The sequence below is a fragment of the Spea bombifrons genome, chromosome 4 (genome assembly GCF_027358695.1).
Source record: "Spea bombifrons isolate aSpeBom1 chromosome 4, aSpeBom1.2.pri, whole genome shotgun sequence".
Lineage (NCBI taxonomy): Eukaryota > Metazoa > Chordata > Amphibia > Anura > Pelobatidae > Spea > Spea bombifrons.
Genome location: NC_071090.1, coordinates 107,254,405 through 107,272,603, shown reverse-complemented (window position 1 = coordinate 107,272,603; position 18,199 = coordinate 107,254,405). Strand labels below are relative to the sequence as shown.

Sequence of the window (18,199 nt, the reverse complement as noted above, 5' to 3'; positions counted from 1 at the left end):
GATGAAAAATGGCTCAGAAAAAACAAGGCTCGAGTAATATAAATAAAATCTATTAACCAGCCGTAAAGTGTGACTGACTGCTGTTTGAGCAAGAAACAAAATGGGTTCCAGGAAGCTGAACACGTGTATAGAACATAAAAAATATTATTATTATTATTTATTGTTTTATATAGCATCATCATAGTCTGTAGCGCCGTACAAAAGGTAGACAGGACATTACAAGTAGTATATAACATAACAAGATGACAAACGGAAATAACAGGTGAGGAGGGCCCGGCCCAAATGCGCTTACAACAAGCGGGTTCATATAAAGCAACAGAAAAATGCATAATCTTTTAAGAAGAAGAATGAGATTTTACGCATTCTATGGATATTTAAACACCGCAAATATGAAAACCGCCATTTGTCTGGTCTACCAGGATTCAGAAGATTAGCTTACATGTGTGAACAAGATGCCTTATAGCGGTGTAAGTTTAAAAGGAACCTGCCCCACATCTCCTGATAAGGACCCAGAGAAGATCCATCCCTGACTATCCCTATAAACTAAAAAATCCAAAAGAGACTCCTGGGGCCAAACGCTACATTTCACATAACCATACTAACACCACTTTTGCGTTTCCATTTTAACATCACTACAGCAATGTAATCTCGATTCACAATATCTACCTTGCGTGTTTCTGAATAAATGTATGAGCAATTTCTACTTCAAATGTATAATATGCCTGAAGAGGAGACCAAGATAACCCCAAGAGTTTACAATCCATTTTACGTCAGTTAGCAAATAAAGGTATTATCTTTAACAAACGTGTAATTTGTAAAATGTGTAAAATGTTGGAATTCTGATTCCTTTTTTGAACAGTGTTGCCACCTGGTGGTGAAAGTTTATATCTTTTTAGCCTCTTAAATTACATAAGTAATGGTGGGTAAAGGTGATGGAAACCCTTCCACTCAAATTAAGCGGGTAGCAGAAGCATTATTATTAAACACTCATCTACAGACACCAGACAAGCCAGAAATCTCATGGTGCTGCCCATTCAAATAAGGTTAACAACTATCATCTTTTGCCTCTATATCTACTTAATATATGAATCCCTTGAGAGTAATTGCCCGCTGTACAGGACAGCCTTTAGACAAAACTCGGGTAAGAAGTGCAATAGTCAGATCACCGCTCATGGACAGCTGTTCCGTCCTTAATGGGACTCGTCAGCAGGAGGTTGTGATACTAGTGATGTCCGGATCATGAATGAATCGTTCATTCGATCTGATTCTTTTCAGTAGAAACCTTAATCAGTCGTTGGTCTCGTCTTAGATTCAGGAGCCGTATGCCTACCCCATCCATGTTTATATTCCCTTAGTGTATAAACCTCTAAAACTTCTGCTGGGAGGAAGTCACTAAAGGAAAACCCTTCCCATTAGACCAAATAACCCCTCCTATTACTCCATAAAACTCCTCCCTGTAACGCCAAAAAACCTTTCTATACCTCCTCTTACTACTCCTGATAAGCTTTCCGTTTCCATTATTCCTTATCACTACCCTATAATTCCTCCTACAGTCCCACCTTGTTATTGACCTCCGACATCTCCCAATTGCTCCATAAAGTCTATGCAACGCATTATACTGATCTGTATATTCTCTCCATGTACATATAGGTCACCTATAGGATGATAAGAATGAAATCTACGGATTTGTATCATCCTCCCCCATTTAGGACATTTCTGAATCCTGTCACAAATCCTCATACAACTGTGGATGATGAGCTCATAAAATTACTAGACTGGCCAGAACCCCCTACTACTGTTTCCAATATCAGCCTCTCCACCCACCCCAAAAAGAGCACTTTCCACCTGCTAGACAATCAGACCACGTTCAAGGTTGGAGAAACGTTAAGGGTCCTTATCACGGCTAAGGATCATGATGGCTACCCAAAAACCTATGGAGGTGACTTTTTCGAAGCAAAGTTGCACTCCCCGAAGTATAAAGCTGGGGTAACTGGAAACGTGAATGACTTTGGCAATGGAAGCTACTTGGCCACTTTCCTACTCCCATGGCCCGGAGAAGTTGCTGTGAATATCAAGCTAATTGTGTCCAGTGAAGCTGTGGCTGTCCTTAAGAACAAGAGAGAGAATCACCCAGAAAAGGTAACAATGGGTCAACCATGGAAAGGAAATGATATGTCTCTTGAACCTGTGTCATGTCTTTTGCTTCTTATTAGATTAAAGGACTGTTTGGTTCCTTTCAAAGATTTTAGCATTTCTGAGCTCGCTCTCTTGCTGCATAGGGATTCTGATCCTATTTTCTTTTGGTTTGAGGCTAGGCTAGATCATCAGTGTTCTTTTAGTCGATTCTTTTTTGCTTTCAATACCTTTGGCTATCTCCATATTTATTATTTAGGACACGTTAATTCACGATAGTCAATGAAACCCCTGTGCAATCAACTTCTTTGGTCGACCATGGCGAGGCCTGTTCTGAGTGGAACCTGTCCTGTGAAACCGTTGTATGGTCTTACCCACCGTGCTGCAGCTCAGTTTCAGGGTCTTGGCAATCTTCTTATAGCCTCGGCCATCTTTATGTAGAGCAACAATTCTTTTTTCCGATCCTCAGAGAGTTCCAGTGAGAATTCCAGTGACCAGTATAAAAGAGTGTGAGAGCGATAACACCACATTTAACACACCTGCTGAGACCTTGTAACACTAACGAGTCGCATGACACCGGGGAGAAGAAATGGCTAATTGGGCCCAATTTGGACATTTCCACTTAGGGGACAGCAAATTTACACTGTTATACAGGCTGTACACTCGCTACTTTACATTGTAGCAGAGTGTCATTTCTTCAAGGTTATTTCTTGCCCCCCCAAGCCGTTGCACCCCCACCGAATTTAGAACCGCCCATCTCTCGCTGGGCCGGCCGACCAACATTCAAAGTGGCCGCCCGGCCGCAAAGTTCAAAGCAGCTGTCGTGCGGCTGTAAGACCGCCTCCGCCGGCCGCTTTAACTTCATTAGGCTTTGACTGTTGGTCTGCAGTCTTAGCAGTTCCTCAGCTCTTCGCCCCGCCCCTTTTAAGACGTTACATTCAAGAGGGCGGGCTCACAGAAGAGTTCCTCCTGACAGGACAGCAGGGAAAAAGGTGTGTGTGAAATGTGGCACTTTAAATAAATTACTATAAATAATAACAACATGCGTACTCGCAGCTCCTCCTTAGTACTCCTCACAGTACTATTAAAACAAAAATAATGGATACAGGTAGGGAAGCGCAGGGCAAAACAATGTGAAAATATCGGATCCAGGACAATCTAAAATGTAGTCCTTTCCAATGATCTGGGAAAAAGAAATAATAACATGGCACAGTATAGGATGTAAAAAAATGTGGCCCCTATTTATTGGAGCAACTTACAAGAAGTGATGGCTCACAAAGTGAGCTACAACAGCATAAAAGCCAAGGCAATCCACAAGGAATCCACTGGTAAGTGATGATATGAATGGATAAAGATAAAATCAGCTTCTGTACGCGTTTCCTCGGGAGACAAATTTGCTGATCAAAAATAAATCGATAATAGTGCGCTTCCCTGGGTGTCAGTGTGGCAGAGCCTGTCCTGGTGTGTGTGTGTTTGGGTGTCGTTGTGGCAGAGCCTGTCCTGGTGTGTGGGTTTGGATATCAGTGTGGCAGAGCCTGTCAGGTGTGTGGGTTTGGGTGTCGGTGTGGCAGAGCCTGTCCTGGTGTGTGTGTTTGGGTGTCGGTGTGGCAGAGCCTGTCCTGGTGTGTGTGTTTTGTCATCTGTTTCCTGGGACTTAACTTACTGTAGGATCTATTTTTATTTTAACTTATCCAGAGATAAAATGCCTTCCTGAATTTGTAGTCACTTCAGGGGACAAAACTTTAAGGCCCTGAAATCATTTAGTGGAAAAGTTAAGGTATTGTGTTATTTACTCTATAATATTTATTTCAATGATTAGTCGCACTAAATTGTGGCTTCAGGCTTCCCATGTTGAATGGCTAATTATAATATGTTTTTTCAGTGGTGTGATTTAATGGTAGAAATTATTAATGCCCCCCCTCCCAGTTTTGACTGTGGTATGTTATTGTCCTAGAGTCGCCACTGATTGCAGTGGTGTTGCAGTTCCACTTATAAAGAGTCCACTTGGGGTGAGGCTACTACAGATGTTTCACACCTTGTCTTAACAATTGCAATTAAGCTGGACAAGAGGACACTAAAGTTAACTCTTCAAAATCAGTGGGGCATGGAGACAGGCAGGATGAAGACATACCAAAGGTAAACAAAGGGTTACAGCAGAAGATGTGGGATTCAGGGGTGGCTCAGATGTAACAAGTTAACCGTACCTGTAAGGGAGGTAGAGAGCTGAGATTAATACAGATCCAGGTGAGCAGTTGAATTAAACCATGAAGACCGGGCATGGATGTCTGCATTATCCAGTGTAACTCTTATCCGCCCACTTTTAAAGATGTGTTTAAAGATGACTTTATGTCTTGTCTATTTATCTATTTCCAACACTGTGACCCAGGGCCCATCTTACCGACCAGTGCATAAGCCAAACTAGATTCGCCCATCGGGTAAAGAAAGTTCTTGCACATGTTTAAGAATGTAAGACGAGGTGTTTTAGTCGAGCTTCAGACCCTGTCAGAAAAAAAAGTGGCATTTTTTTACTTCAGAAATGTAATAAGCCATGGATGTTGCCCCTTCTTCAAATAGAGTTTCTTATTTCTAAATGAGTCATCAGCATTGAGTATCTGGTTAGGGAATATTAAAACTATCGCCTAAATAGTTCAGTTGTCATAACTGGCACCCCGCCATCACTCTAACTACCTCGACGTGAAATTCAGCCCTGGGAGCTGTCAACAACAAAACACATATTCATCTAACGACACTTTGTGCCAGAGACAGATTCATACCTTCCAACATTTCAAATGAGATCATCCTCACCTTCTGTCTCATTCACTTTAACCTTTTAGTAGATTGTAAGCTCTCAAGGGCAGAGCCCTCTTCTCTGTCTGTGCCATTATGTCTTAACATATGTTAATGTTATTGTCAGTTTTGTCCATTGTAAAATTGTAATGTTACTATGATTTTTCACTTCCCTATCGCTTGGCGCTTTATAAATAAAATGTGATGTAATTATTGTAGCGTATATGGCTGGAGAACACCGTGATATCTTCATATCCAGCACAGATTCTGCTTTCTCAGACAAGAGGGACATCGAAGGATTGGGCCACCAAAGAAGGATTGTACCGCCTAATCATTGGCTCCCTGCAGCACCGCTTAGATCATACAGTTGGACCTGCGGGTTGCGTTCTCTTAGTCCCAGCACACTGACTGAGTCCGAGCGCAGGAGTATGATGTCATTTCCTGGAGCTCAGACGCAGGCAGTGCGTGAGGACTGCGAGGGAGCGGAAAAGCTGCCGGACGGTTAATTTCCCCCTCCTAAGCCGTTGTGTTACTGTGTGTGAGTATGTGTGTGTGTAAATATGTCACTATGTGTGTAAGTGTGACACTGTGTGTTACTGTGTGTGCACCTACGTCACTGTGTACTAGTGTGTGTAAGTATGTGTGTGTAAGTATATTAATGTGTATGTGTAAGTGTGTTACTGTGTGTTTCTGTTAATATGTGCGTGTGATTGCGTGCAAGTATGTTACTGTTAGTATTAGACTTGTGCATTCAGATATGTACGAATTGCAAATTGACTTAATTTTAGCAAAATGAGGCCCTCCAGTGCAAAAAGGATGAAAACTAAGCAAAAAGCTCTGAAAGTTTGCAGGCCCTTTCACTCTCTCTCTAAATGTTTCCCTACCTTCTCTGCCGACCACCTCTGCTTCTGCAGACGAAGGGCTGGTAGGGTTTTGAATCCCTTGCATCGTGAAAAATGGGCCAAATGTTTTTTATCTGCCATCAACTTCAATGTTTCTAGGTAATCTAATGCGTGATGTGATTTTGTTTTTTCTTGAAGGTCTATTTTCACGGCTTTTTCCAACTGAATGGCATTACTGAGGTCACCGAATGTAATGTTGAGCTGGGGAGGAGCGACGTCTGTACCTATAACCACCCTATCAGTGGTGACACGTGGGAGTGCGTGAGGCCACAAAAGCTGCCTTGTGACGCTTGGGTTTCTCATTCTACGGGCGGCTTTCGTAATGTGACCAGTTTAGTGGAAAGTTACTTACTGAGTGGGTGAGTGAAACACTGAAACAGATACAGTAATAAATCAGAGATTCTTTTTATGGTAGTCTATGTACCTATGGCCTTGTTTGAATCAGACTTTCAGCTTAAAGAACTCGGCTCGCCCCCATGTGGCCTTTGCAAGTGTTGCTAGATATTCTTCCTTTTGATTTCCCCCACAATGTCAGGTGTCCGAATTAAGTCACCTTGGGGTTGTGGCTACAGACAGGAAGGGGTAGGACCGAAGCTGGTAATGGGATCTTGGTATAGGGGTCCCATCAGCTTACATTAAGAGCCACCTTCTGACTTAGGAGGCCAAGTGGGAGCTGCAATAACATGCATCTTATGGCAACTTGAGCTGTTCGGTGGAAATCAGAAGATCTTCTCAGACTGCCCATGGTCCCTAATGCCTGCCAAAGTGGGCAGAGAATGAAAATGACACCCTGTTCTCCTTTAGTATACTTTCAATTAACACAATAGTTTTCTTTATCTATTAGCCTTAGTGACACGTTTAATGCAATGTTCTGTTTAGCAGATCTCTTAAATAATTACATTTCTCCTGGACTCTATCTAAAGAACTCTAAACTATCAAAGACTCGCCGAAAAAATATCTTTCCATTTAGAGAAACCAGACTTTCTAAAATCGAAGACCTTAGTTGGACTATAGTGCATGTCAGCTTCTGTATGTACATTAAACTGCTCTGTTTGATGATCCATGGAGCTCAAACACACTGGCATCCGAAAACAAGTCTCGAAATGTAAATATAAAATTTAGTGTGAGCTCCTCTTCCGTTTGCTTAAGAGAAAATCCCTGGAACAGTTTAAAGATCTACTTCTGGTTGAACTAGCTTCTTGGCTTGTCCAATTTTAAGATGTCTTGCACCCAACTCCCGGAGACTGTCACATGACCATACCTACCAACACTCCAGCAACAAGTGCCACCAGCAGCAGGGTCCGCAGCGTGGGAAGTCCAGATATGTTTGCTCCACCATGTCACCAAAACCTTGCACATCAAATGATGTGCAGGTGTATGTGTGTATAAGGTGTGTAGGTATGTGTATCAAATATAACAACTGCATTCCTGTGTGTAAAACAAAAGGAGGTTTAGCTCACTGATACCCAATGGCCAGGGCCCAGGGGACGGTTTTTTTTCTTTTGAATACTGAAAGTTATCAATCCAAGTTTTTTGATCTACCCCATTACTACCTTCAGATCAGTTGCCGAGCAGAATATTCAAAGCTTCGTTCCTCCAATCAACGTGGAGCCAACTAATAGAATTACAGGTGAGATCTGACACAAAATGAAGCAGCTTTATAATGAGTAGTTTCTTCTGTTAGTACTATTGGCTCAGGTCTCATTAGTTTTTCTCCAATCTCCTTGACGATTTCCTATTATTCTTTCTCTTCCTCTTGCATAAAAACACAGAATTTGACTGCAAGTAAGATACATTTTGCCTATCTAGTCTGCCTGATTTTTCATACTAATGACTCAAACCTTAATCAGTCCTTGGTCCTGTTGCAGATTTAGATAGCTATCTTATACATGTTTAACCCCTTAATGACAGCCCATACATGTACGGGCTCAAAATGCATTGTTTTCAATGGGTTTAGGGACCTCCCATTGTCCTTAAGGGGTTAAAATTCCCTTACTGTGTTAACCTCTATCACGTCTGCTGGGAGGCTGCTGCACTAATATAACACCCTCTCAGTAAAGTTAGTCTCCTTACATTACATCTAAGCCTCTGACTCACTTGTTGTAACATTTCTCCTCTTTTGAAATAAACTTCCCTCCTGTACTTTGTTGAATCATTTTAATCAGTTTATAAAATGTTTAGCACACGCCCTCTCTTCTTTCTGACAAGCTAAAAATATTAAGAAAAGCTGGGCTCGTCCGGGATTTGAACCCGGGACCTCTCGCACCCAAAGCGAGAATCATACCCCTAGACCAACGAGCCGCATTGAAATGGTTATGTTTCTTTCTTGTTTTGAGGATGGGTTTACAGAACGCTTTGGGTAAGGCAATGTGCAAGGTCCCTAAAGTAAAATTAAAAATGTGTAACTCCTTGATGACAATTGACATGCCAGGCACATCACAGAAATACATCCCCTTAAAGACAATTGACATGTCTGGCACGCCATGGGGTAAACAAGCATAGAAAGCAATCAACGATTGCTTTATTCGCTCAGCTGGTATTGCTACCATGCCTTGAAATCGAGGCATCCAGCAACACCCTCCCAAAAAAAATTTAGGGGCTTCATACAATTGCTCCTAGCAGTCGTATTCACCATAATGAAAGGCTATATGCCTTTCACTGATGGTGGCGCCGGACAGTTTTTTAAAAAAAAAGTACTAAGCTCAACCATTGTTGCTGAAGTGCCTCCATATAGAGGCATTCAGTAACATAAAAAGTTAGGGCCCCATTTGATTGCCACTTGCAGCGTTTCAAACTGCCCCAATTAAAGATATTCTGTCTCTAACAAGAATTCCTAGATGGTTTCTCCAGACCCTCATGAGCTCGCCCTGCAGGTTGACTACAGGTACTGTAGCCAACCATGCAGCTCAATAATGTGATCAGTTAAAGGAAATAAAAAAAAAAAAAGAAAATGTGAAAATATAAAAATATTATATAAATGTAATAGAATTTAAAAATAAAAGACCCCAGTGATGTCACCATGACATCATAACGGGAATCATCATGTTTAAAGAAAATATGCATAATATATAAAAGCTGTGAATTCATACCATAGTGCATGAAAAAAGTAGCATTTCAAATTCCCTAGGGGGTCTAGTTTTCAATAATATATGGTTTGATGTGTGTGAAATGGACTGAGCAAAGATGTCCCAAATAGCACATGGGGGCAGAATGACCAGTTTTGCAAAAAATATTTTTGAAATAGCAATATGCTACTTGCACTTATTGCCCTATAAAGTGCAGCAAAAAAATAAATTAAAACATTCGGTATTTCTAAACTCAAGACAAATAGTAGAATTTATTTGGCAGTTTTTTTTCATCAGCTTTTGTAGATGAATAAAATATTTTATATTTTTTATAGTAAATTAGATATGATCAAAATAATGCTATCCAAAGAATAACCCCTCTTGTCCTGAAAAAATAACTATATATAATTTGTGTAAATGAGAGAGAAGAAAAACAGCTAAACACAAGCACCACAGAAATGTTAAAACATTGCCATTGTCACAAAGTGTACAAAAAATAATAAACACAGGTCTGTCCTTAAGGGGTTAAGGAGTTTTGGAGCCAATGTCAAGACTGATGTGGACAAAAGATTGACAAGAACAGGAATGTAACGTCAACCCTTTGCAGTTTGGAATTATCTACACTCTGTGCTGCTCATTTTCTGTTTCCAACCACTAGTGGCCACCCTTGCCACTCTGAACCACTCTGAACCACTCTGTGATTATCATGTCCAGCTGCTCCTTATTACCAGATCAAGCCAGCCTTTATAAACCTGCCCAGCCCATCAGTCTGGGCCTTGACATTAACGTTATAGGACTGCCTGTTTTGGTTGCTGAGCTGTTCCTGTTTTGGTTCCTGAGCTGTTCCTGTTTTGGTTCCTGAGCTGCGGCCAGCGCCCCACAAGTGGACTCCAAAGCTGAGTACCCTGCAAGTGGGCAATCTGCCGTGTGCCCTGCAAGTGGGCAACCTGTTGTGTGTGCCCCATCCAGAGGGCTTCCTGTCGTGTGTGCCCCATCCACCAAATGTCTAGACTTCAGATTCCGTGACCAAAGAGAAGTGGAGAATGGAGAGATAGAGGCCCCCCTCCACCAAGCTTTATCTGAATTAGAGTTTGTTAATTGTGTCACGTTGAGTGTAAATGGCTGGTCATACAGTGGTTTTCTCTTAGAAAAAGAACAAGCTAGTTTGTCTCTTTGAATAATTTTGTTGAGTCCAAACCGCAAGTAATTTAGGCTTCAGGAAGACATAAATAATTTACAAAGAATTCAAAGATGAACATGGTCTTCATAACAACACATACCAGGCAAGACAGAGAAAAATAAGACATAATAGAAACATTAAAGTATTAAATAAATGTAAATGGATTAAATAAAATCTGTCACAGTGATCACATGCAATAAATGACAATTCCGTTGTTAAAATCCTCTCTCTTTCATTGAGATACAAAGTTTGTGGGTTGTCTTCTAATCGGGGTCATCTTATAATTGAGCAAATTAACAAGTGATCCAAAAGATCAGACTAGGTCGACCAACTGGTTCTTTCCTGCAATAACTCTACATAATACAATGTTTATGTATTGGAAATTGGAATTGGAAATGTCTCATTTTGGATCTAAATGTTTCCATTTTCCTGGGCAGAGTGACCTGACGTTGTTTGTGACCGATATGAGTCGCTAATGCTAAGTATATTTAGTTTTATTGGGTAATAACCTTCTATTAATTACATTATTCCACTTATTCTTACCAGCTCCGCATTGACCGCTATTTTTTTGCTTACTTTGACCTTCTTCTTTTTCTCATAGAACTCATCTCAAAGCTGCCAGTCTGTAGACCAGGTCAAGAGCCCCCACAGCCTTCTGGATATTATTATAATGATAACTGGGTATCCTTGACATGTCAGGGGCAACACTTCCCTCACCCATCAAATGCCAGTGACTGCCTACGGGGAAAGAATATCTACATGTTTGGAGATTCCACTCTGCGTCAGTGGTTTGAATATCTAGAGAGTTTCATCCCAAGTAAGCAAAGCCACCAAGAACCTTAGGACCTTTTTCTGTATCTGATTTCCTTTAGAAAATTAACGTTTTAAAGGAAATAGGAGATAATGGGTATGGGAAGGATGTTGATCTAACAGGGGGGTACATGGAGCAATGAACATTAGGAACTGAAGAAAAGAAGAAAGGAGGAGGAGGAGGAGCAGCAGTATACAATCTAAGAACTAATCCAGTAGATTGAGGCACTGGAAAAGTGAGGAGGATTAAGAGTGTTTAAATTAGAAAAAGAATATTATGATTCAGCACTGATTCAGAATTTTTACATAGCTTCAAATATTAATTTCTAGCTTGACTCTAAAACTAGATGAACATGTACTGCTCTGAGAAACATGTGTACAACCATCTAGAACACCCTCCACAGAAAGGGTGACCATGACATGTCTTCCCTTGCATAGATGATAGATGGAGAAAAGGAAGAACAGGATAGAATGAACAAAGAGTAAAAGAAGAGCCAGTTGACTATTTTTGGTAGAACATCAACAAATATCTGGAATTTACAGGTCATAAGCCTTGTTTTGGGGTGGTTCAGTTTATGTATTTATGCGTGTATACATTTATTGATAATGCAAAATTCATAGTGATAATAAGTACATTTAGGAAAGGTGGTTAACAACTAATGTTAATCTAGAAAAATTAATTCACTTTTTTTGTTTCCTCTCAGGCCTCAAGAGGATTGATCTGCACGGTAATTTTATGCCTGGACCATTGCTTGCGGTAGACCCTGAATTTGGACTCTTACTGACTTTTAGATCTCACGGACTACCTTATAGGACCACACGGACTATGGCCTCTGATTTCCACTATGAGTCTGTAGACATAGCGGGCATTAGCGGAGGACCTCATACAGTTGTAGTGATAACAGTCTGGGCCCATTTCACCAGCTTCCCAATACGGTTTTACATACGAAGGTTAGCCCAGGTACGGAAGGCAGTTGTATCCCTGCTCTCCCGCAGCCCACAGACTAAAGTTATTATTAAAACGGCTAATACAGGCGAAACATCTGTATACACCAGTGATTGGCTGGCTTTTCAACTGGACATCCTAATGAGGGCAGCATTTAAAGGTCTGCCCATCGCCATGATTGACGCATGGGATATGACGTCATGTCATTACTATATGAAAAACCTCCACCCGGGTCCGCAAGTCATAAGGAATGAAGTTGACCTTATGTTATCTTATATCTGCCCCCGTTGAGCCAGATACCCCCATCAACCATTCTCGCCAAGGCCTTGAGCGGCAGCTCCAGTGGGGCAGCATTTCCTGGAGCTCAGCATAGTAGATGGCGGCCATGGAGGTAAGAGGATGGGTCAAGCCTAGGACAGCACCCAGCCAGGATACATCTCTGCCCTCATTTATTTTTAAACTTAATCTTTCGACCTCTCTTTAGACTCAATGGAAGCTATGGAAGCCAAAAACCTTCTATGCTAAGAGGCCGTAAAAAAAAATTACGTTAACAAAGTTGAAAATGACGTGAATAAAGATGAAGACTCTTGTGATCTCAAAACAGTATATTCATTATTCAATCTTTAAGAAACAAAGTTACGGATTCCGAAACCGTTGAATGTAGACCACGGAACAGTGCAGCTAAATGAAAGGGGCCTTGACTGGGTGAGGGACATTGGCTTTAGGACTTTGGGAGGTCCTGTATAAATAGGTCCCTCCATTTTGTAAGTATCACTTCCCATCAGTTTTTCTTACCTGAATCTCATACCCGCCCTCCCTGTTATTAGTAGGGTGACCAAGGGTCTTCTCGTCAGTGTCACAGTGGTAGGTGGGGTGCCATAATGGTTGGGTAATAGGAAATAGTGTGTTTTTGGTCTGGTTGGTGGTTTCGATTTGGTCTGTGTCTCAGAACCAGGTGTGGGAAAGGTGCGTCTCAGTAGGCTCTTTCCCGATTGGTTTTGTTGCTGGGGTTAATGGAGTTGTTATATGTTTGGAAAGGGGGAGTCATTCTCAGGGGGATGATTGGAAAACAATGAGGGGATTTATACACCGTATTACTTTTGTTACAATTCTGGCAATGAATTTATTGTGTTAATAATTGGTTTGTGTTTTGTTTCCCATACATATTAAAATCTGTGACCAACTTTTATCCAAACAGTTTGCGTTGGTGAGTTTATTTGGCTGGGGGGGTTTGGAAATCAGGGCCCACGAAATTGGCGATTCCTCAGTCATGAGAACAGACTTAAAAATGAGAGGATCCTCGACATATTCTCCTTAATAAAATATTTATCGCTTACAAGAAGACTTCCATGATAAACTATTCTAATGATTAGTACACCAGGTTGGATAATATAGCAAATTCCTGGCAAGAGGAACAGATATTTGTATTTTTTGGATAATTTCTGCATATTAAATATTCACGGCAGATGCCTCCATTCCTTTAATCTTCATCTTTTCCATGCAGAACATATGTAGGGAGAATATTCTCTTCTAGATTCATTTTCGAATACTTGTGTAAATATTTCTCCAAGCGCTTGTCCCGGCAGTAATCACTATTGCAATGAATTAAACTTGAGCGGAATCCAAGGTGGATTTTTCAAATGCCAAGAGATCCTTTAAATGCCAGGTAAGGCAGCACTGCCAGGCACGGAATGATTAACCATCCGAGGGTGAAAACAAAAATTCCGATAGGGTGATGTTTATAAAATCCTCTGAGGACCGCAAGCGATTTGTAGTCATCCAAGAACACTGCAAGCTGGTCTTCAAAGGGTTAAAGGGCTTCTATTAGCCATGCATGGTAACACCAAACCCGCTAACCATTAACCTCTCATGGGCCGGGCGACACAAGCAATGTAATATTTCTGACATACAAGGGTTAAAATAGGATGGTGTGTAGTTCATGCGTTTCTGTTCTGTATTAGCTTCATCCTGTCTAATTCTTCCTTCTCACAATCCTCTGAAGGCTCTTTCATAATTTTTTTAAAGAAAGATACCCTAAACAAACTTTAGATCTGATGTGGGAGCAGTTACTGGGAAATCGCCATTTCATTTTAGAAAAGGGATTGTTGCCCTTCATAACTTGGCCGATGGATTTAAGATATGCCGTAGGAAACGTGGTGGTCTTCATGGCTTGTCCTTGCTCGGCGCCGCACTTATCATTGAGTTGTCCCGCATTGTGAATTGTTTAGTAAACGCAGCGCAACCAGGAAAAGCTTGCTCTGAAAAAATCATTAATGAGTGATCTAGAAGCAGCTGCTCACAGATGTTTCTAGAGTCCAGAGGGACTTAGATTGGAATTTAGTATTTCAGATCAGACTGGCGGGAACTTGGCAACAAATCTATATACATACCGGTAACACCACCAAATTAATCAAGAGAGATATACAATGATACGGCTGCAACCATGGCATAATTCCCAGGTTTCCTGGTTTACACCAGTCACGATTTTGAGGTAAAAATCTCCCAGTTTCGCGTAGCTGTCCCACTGCCCCGCTTTTGCTGTTTGGGGAGATCCTCTGGTCGCTCCTGACCGGCCCAGAATGCCGTAAAACCAAAAAAGGTGCAGGTCCATGCTGTAGCTGAATGCCAGGCTCTTCAAGTATGGTGGCCTGACCGTCAAAAGGGCCCTATCTTAACTATTTTGAACCGGCACTGGGAGACAGGAGCATATTGGGGTCATGTGACCCCATGACCCCATGGTGAAACCGAGGCTGTTCGCTCAGTGTGTGAGCAGCCGGGCAGCAAGCTGCAGTAGCAGGGAGAGGTAAACGGGGCGGGCAGGGGTATGTATGTATGTGTTTGTATGTATGTATGTGAGCATGAATGTGTAAATATAAGTGTGGATGTGTAATTGTGTGTGTGGGAATGGATGTGTACATGTGTGAGCGAGCATGGATATGTAATTGTGTGCGTAAGCATGGATGTGTAATTTTGTGTGTGCATGGATGTGTGTGAGCATGTTTATGTATGTGGGGTGAGATGGAGTATGCGTTAGTGAGTATGAGTAAGTGTGTCTAATTTGTGTAAGTGTGCTTATATATGTTGTATGTTAGAAGGGGGACAATAGGCAGCTGTTGAAGTTGGGGAGTCCCGGGGTAATTTTCGCACCAGGGCCCTGTGGTTTTTTAGCTACGCTCCTGAGGTATGCCATGGTATTCATATAAAAAGCTATAATAAATAGGTTTATTCGCATACATAGGTCCCTACATAGGTTGCATGATTAGAATTCCACTGTGGATGATAGGCGCTGGCATACATGAACTGCTTGAAAGACAGACCTTTCGCTTGCTGCTGTTAGGGAAGGCAGTCTACGGAGTGCTGCAGTCAAGTTATACGACTTACAGGAATTTTCCATGCTGTCAGCCGACAGCCGAGTATCGGTGCCTTTAAACGCCAAAGCGAAGGAGTTCCATGGCTTCTGCAGTTAGTAACATTCCATAGCGCTGTCATATTCCGACACACCCGCCAAACATGTGTTTTCTGAATCCTCCTCGAGATCCAAGGATCTGGATATTTATATCTAAACCAAAACACGGCACACAAATGCTTACTCTGAACGGAATTATGAGAGCCTCTAAGGACGTGAATGTTGCAATTATTTACAAACAGGCTAGCCTTGTAAAAGGGCCCAGTAATATGATGAGCGAAGCAGAAGAGGACAAGCCAAGTGGATGAGTAGTGGTGTGGCCCAAAACTTATCTAGTCTAATTTGCATTCACTATACCTTCCAAACTCCATGGTTTCTGTGAGACAGTCCTGACTTTTGTGCACTGTTCCCCAGTACCACCAAGCTACCCCACTCTCCAACTTTTGCAGTCCAGCTGTGCTGCGGCAGCAAAAACCTTCATCACAGCTCCAATATGGCCAACTTGCGACTCTCTAAAACTGAGCACCCTAAGGTGTTATCAACCCTTCCCCTCCCATATACAGTCCTACAGCTCCATCCCTCCCAATCACCCTCAAACCCAACAAAGGTATGAACACATGAAATGATAGGGAAGGATCCATTCAGCATATGGGACTATATAGAAAACAGACCAAGGATGCACAGAATTGATCCAGGAAGGGTGTAAATGCCGCCTAACATGTTTGACTGCCCTCCGGTGGCTATTTATGGAATTACAAGAAAGACACACGGAAGAGGTTTTAAATCTTTACGGTGGACCTAGTCTTCAAATCAGTGCCGCACAACGGAGTTGCCTCTCCTTGCTCTCCATGTATGTATGAACCCAAAAAATCTGGAACACATGGCATTCAGGACTGGCATCTTAGGGGTTACTAAATCTATATTGCACCATCCTGCTGCTCATGTTACTCCAAGTGTAACTTTTACAATTTTAAGCTGTTTAGCAAATACCGTATTTGCTCGATTATAAGACGACCCCAATTATAAGACGACCCCCCAAAATCAAAATATAATTTAGGAAAAAACAAAAAGCCTGAATATAAGACGACCCTATAGGAAAAAAAGTTTTACCAGTAAATATTAATTCATGTAAATATATTTTTTAAATTTCCTTTTATTTGCCAACCTGCCCCCCCCCCAGTTATGCCACTCTGCCCCCAGAAATGCTTTATACCCCCCTATTTGCCACTCTGCCCCATGATATGCCTTATACCCCTATATGCCACTCTGGAGGTCCAGAAATGCATTTTAACCCCCTATATGCCGCTCAGCCCCATGATATGCCTTTTAACCCAGCATGTACTGGCTGCCTTGGCTTGATAGGAGTGTGATTGCTGCTAACAGCAATCATACTCCTATCAAGCCAAGGCAGCCAGTACATGCTGGAACCTGGGGATGATAGTAGTGGGATTACAGCCTCCCTATGCCATGCTACAACCCCCACCCCCCTTACACATCCATGCTATCACACACAAACACACATTCACAAACATTTAAATACTCATTCATTCCATTAATCACACATACTTCACACATTAATCACACATACTTACCCAAAAACCCTCCCCCACCCCCTTACCTGAACTGCAGATCTCTCACTCGAAGACTTCTGCAGGGGACCGGCTGTACCAGCAACTTCTCTGGCCCCGCCCCCAGAGGAGGGAGGGGGAGATAGAGTTCTGTGAGGAAGCTACAAGCTTCCTGTCCTCCTGCTTCTAACGGAAGAGACGCTGCTCGCGACCGGTAAGCAGCATGGCCCCAGCCATTTTTTTGGGGTCTGATTAGAAGACGACCCCGATTATAAGACGAGGGGTATTTTTCAGAGCATTTGCTCTGGAAAAAACCTCGTCTTATAATCGAGCAAATACGGTATATGCATGCCTTTTTTATATATATGAAAAGCAGTTAATCAAAGTGCTCCATATACCGTATTTGCTCGATTATAAGACGAGGTTTTTTCCAGAGCAAATGCTCTGAAAAATACCCCTCGTCTTATAATCGGGGTCGTCTTCTAATCAGACCCCAAAAAAATGGCTGGGGCCATGCTGCTTACCGGTCGCGAGCAGCGTCTCTTCCGTTAGAAGCAGGAGGACAGGAAGCTTGTAGCTTCCTCACAGAACTCTATCTCCCCCTCCCTCCTCTGGGGGCGGGGCCAGAGAAGTTGCTGGTACAGCCGGTCCCCTGCAGAAGTCTTCGAGTGAGAGATCTGCAGTTCAGGTAAGGGGGTGGGGGAGGGTTTTTGGGTAAGTATGTGTGATTAATGTGTGAAGTATGTGTGATTAATGGAATGAATGAGTATTTAAATGTTTGTGAATGTGTGTTTGTGTGTGATAGCATGGATGTGTAAGGGGGGTGGGGGTTGTAGCATGGCATAGGGAGGCTGTAATCCCACTACTATCATCCCCAGGTTCCAGCATGTACTGGCTGCCTTGGCTTGATAGGAGTATGATTGCTGTTAGCAGCAATCACACTCCTATCAAGCCAAGGCAGCCAGTACATGCTGGGTTAAAAGGCATATCATGGGGCTGAGTGGCATATAGGGGGTTAAAATGCATTTCTGGACCTCCAGAGTGGCATATAGGGGTATAAGGCATATCATGGGGCAGAGTGGCAAATAGGGGGGGTATAAAGCATTTCTGGGGGCAGAGTGGCATAACTGGGGGGGGGGCAGGTTGGCAAATAAAAGGAAATTTAAAAAATATATTTACATGAATTAATATTTACTGGTAAAACTTTTTTTCCTATAGGGTCGTCTTATATTCAGGCTTTTTGTTTTTTCCTAAATTATATTTTGATTTTGGGGGGTCGTCTTATAATTGGGGTCGTCTTATAATCGAGCAAATACGGTAAGTCTGGAAAAGTATGCACTGGTGCTTTTTAGATTATTGATTGAGATTTTTTTATGTGACAAATGCAATTAATAAAACATTT

General features: G+C 42.0%; 1 protein-coding gene and 1 non-coding gene across 2 annotated transcripts in view; one reads left to right on the top strand and one right to left on the bottom strand.

The window, feature by feature from the left end:
• LOC128490805 (NXPE family member 3-like) overlaps window positions 1–12,558 on the top strand; it is a 33,950-nt gene extending 21,392 nt beyond the window's left edge. Inside the window, exons 3-8 of the mRNA XM_053462881.1 lie at window positions 1,651–2,139; window positions 5,961–6,181; window positions 7,382–7,452; window positions 10,669–10,884; window positions 11,582–12,154; window positions 12,215–12,558. Of these exons, the coding sequence (XP_053318856.1) occupies window positions 1,651–2,139; window positions 5,961–6,181; window positions 7,382–7,452; window positions 10,669–10,884; window positions 11,582–12,114 (1,530 nt within the window). The 3' untranslated portion in view covers window positions 12,115–12,154; window positions 12,215–12,558. The remainder of the gene's footprint in view (window positions 1–1,650; window positions 2,140–5,960; window positions 6,182–7,381; window positions 7,453–10,668; window positions 10,885–11,581; window positions 12,155–12,214) is intronic.
• On the bottom strand, window positions 8,052–8,123 carry TRNAP-UGG (transfer RNA proline (anticodon UGG)). The gene has a single exon. It is a non-coding gene; the product is annotated as a tRNA-Pro (tRNA).
• Window positions 12,559–18,199: the final 5,641 nt, after the last annotated feature.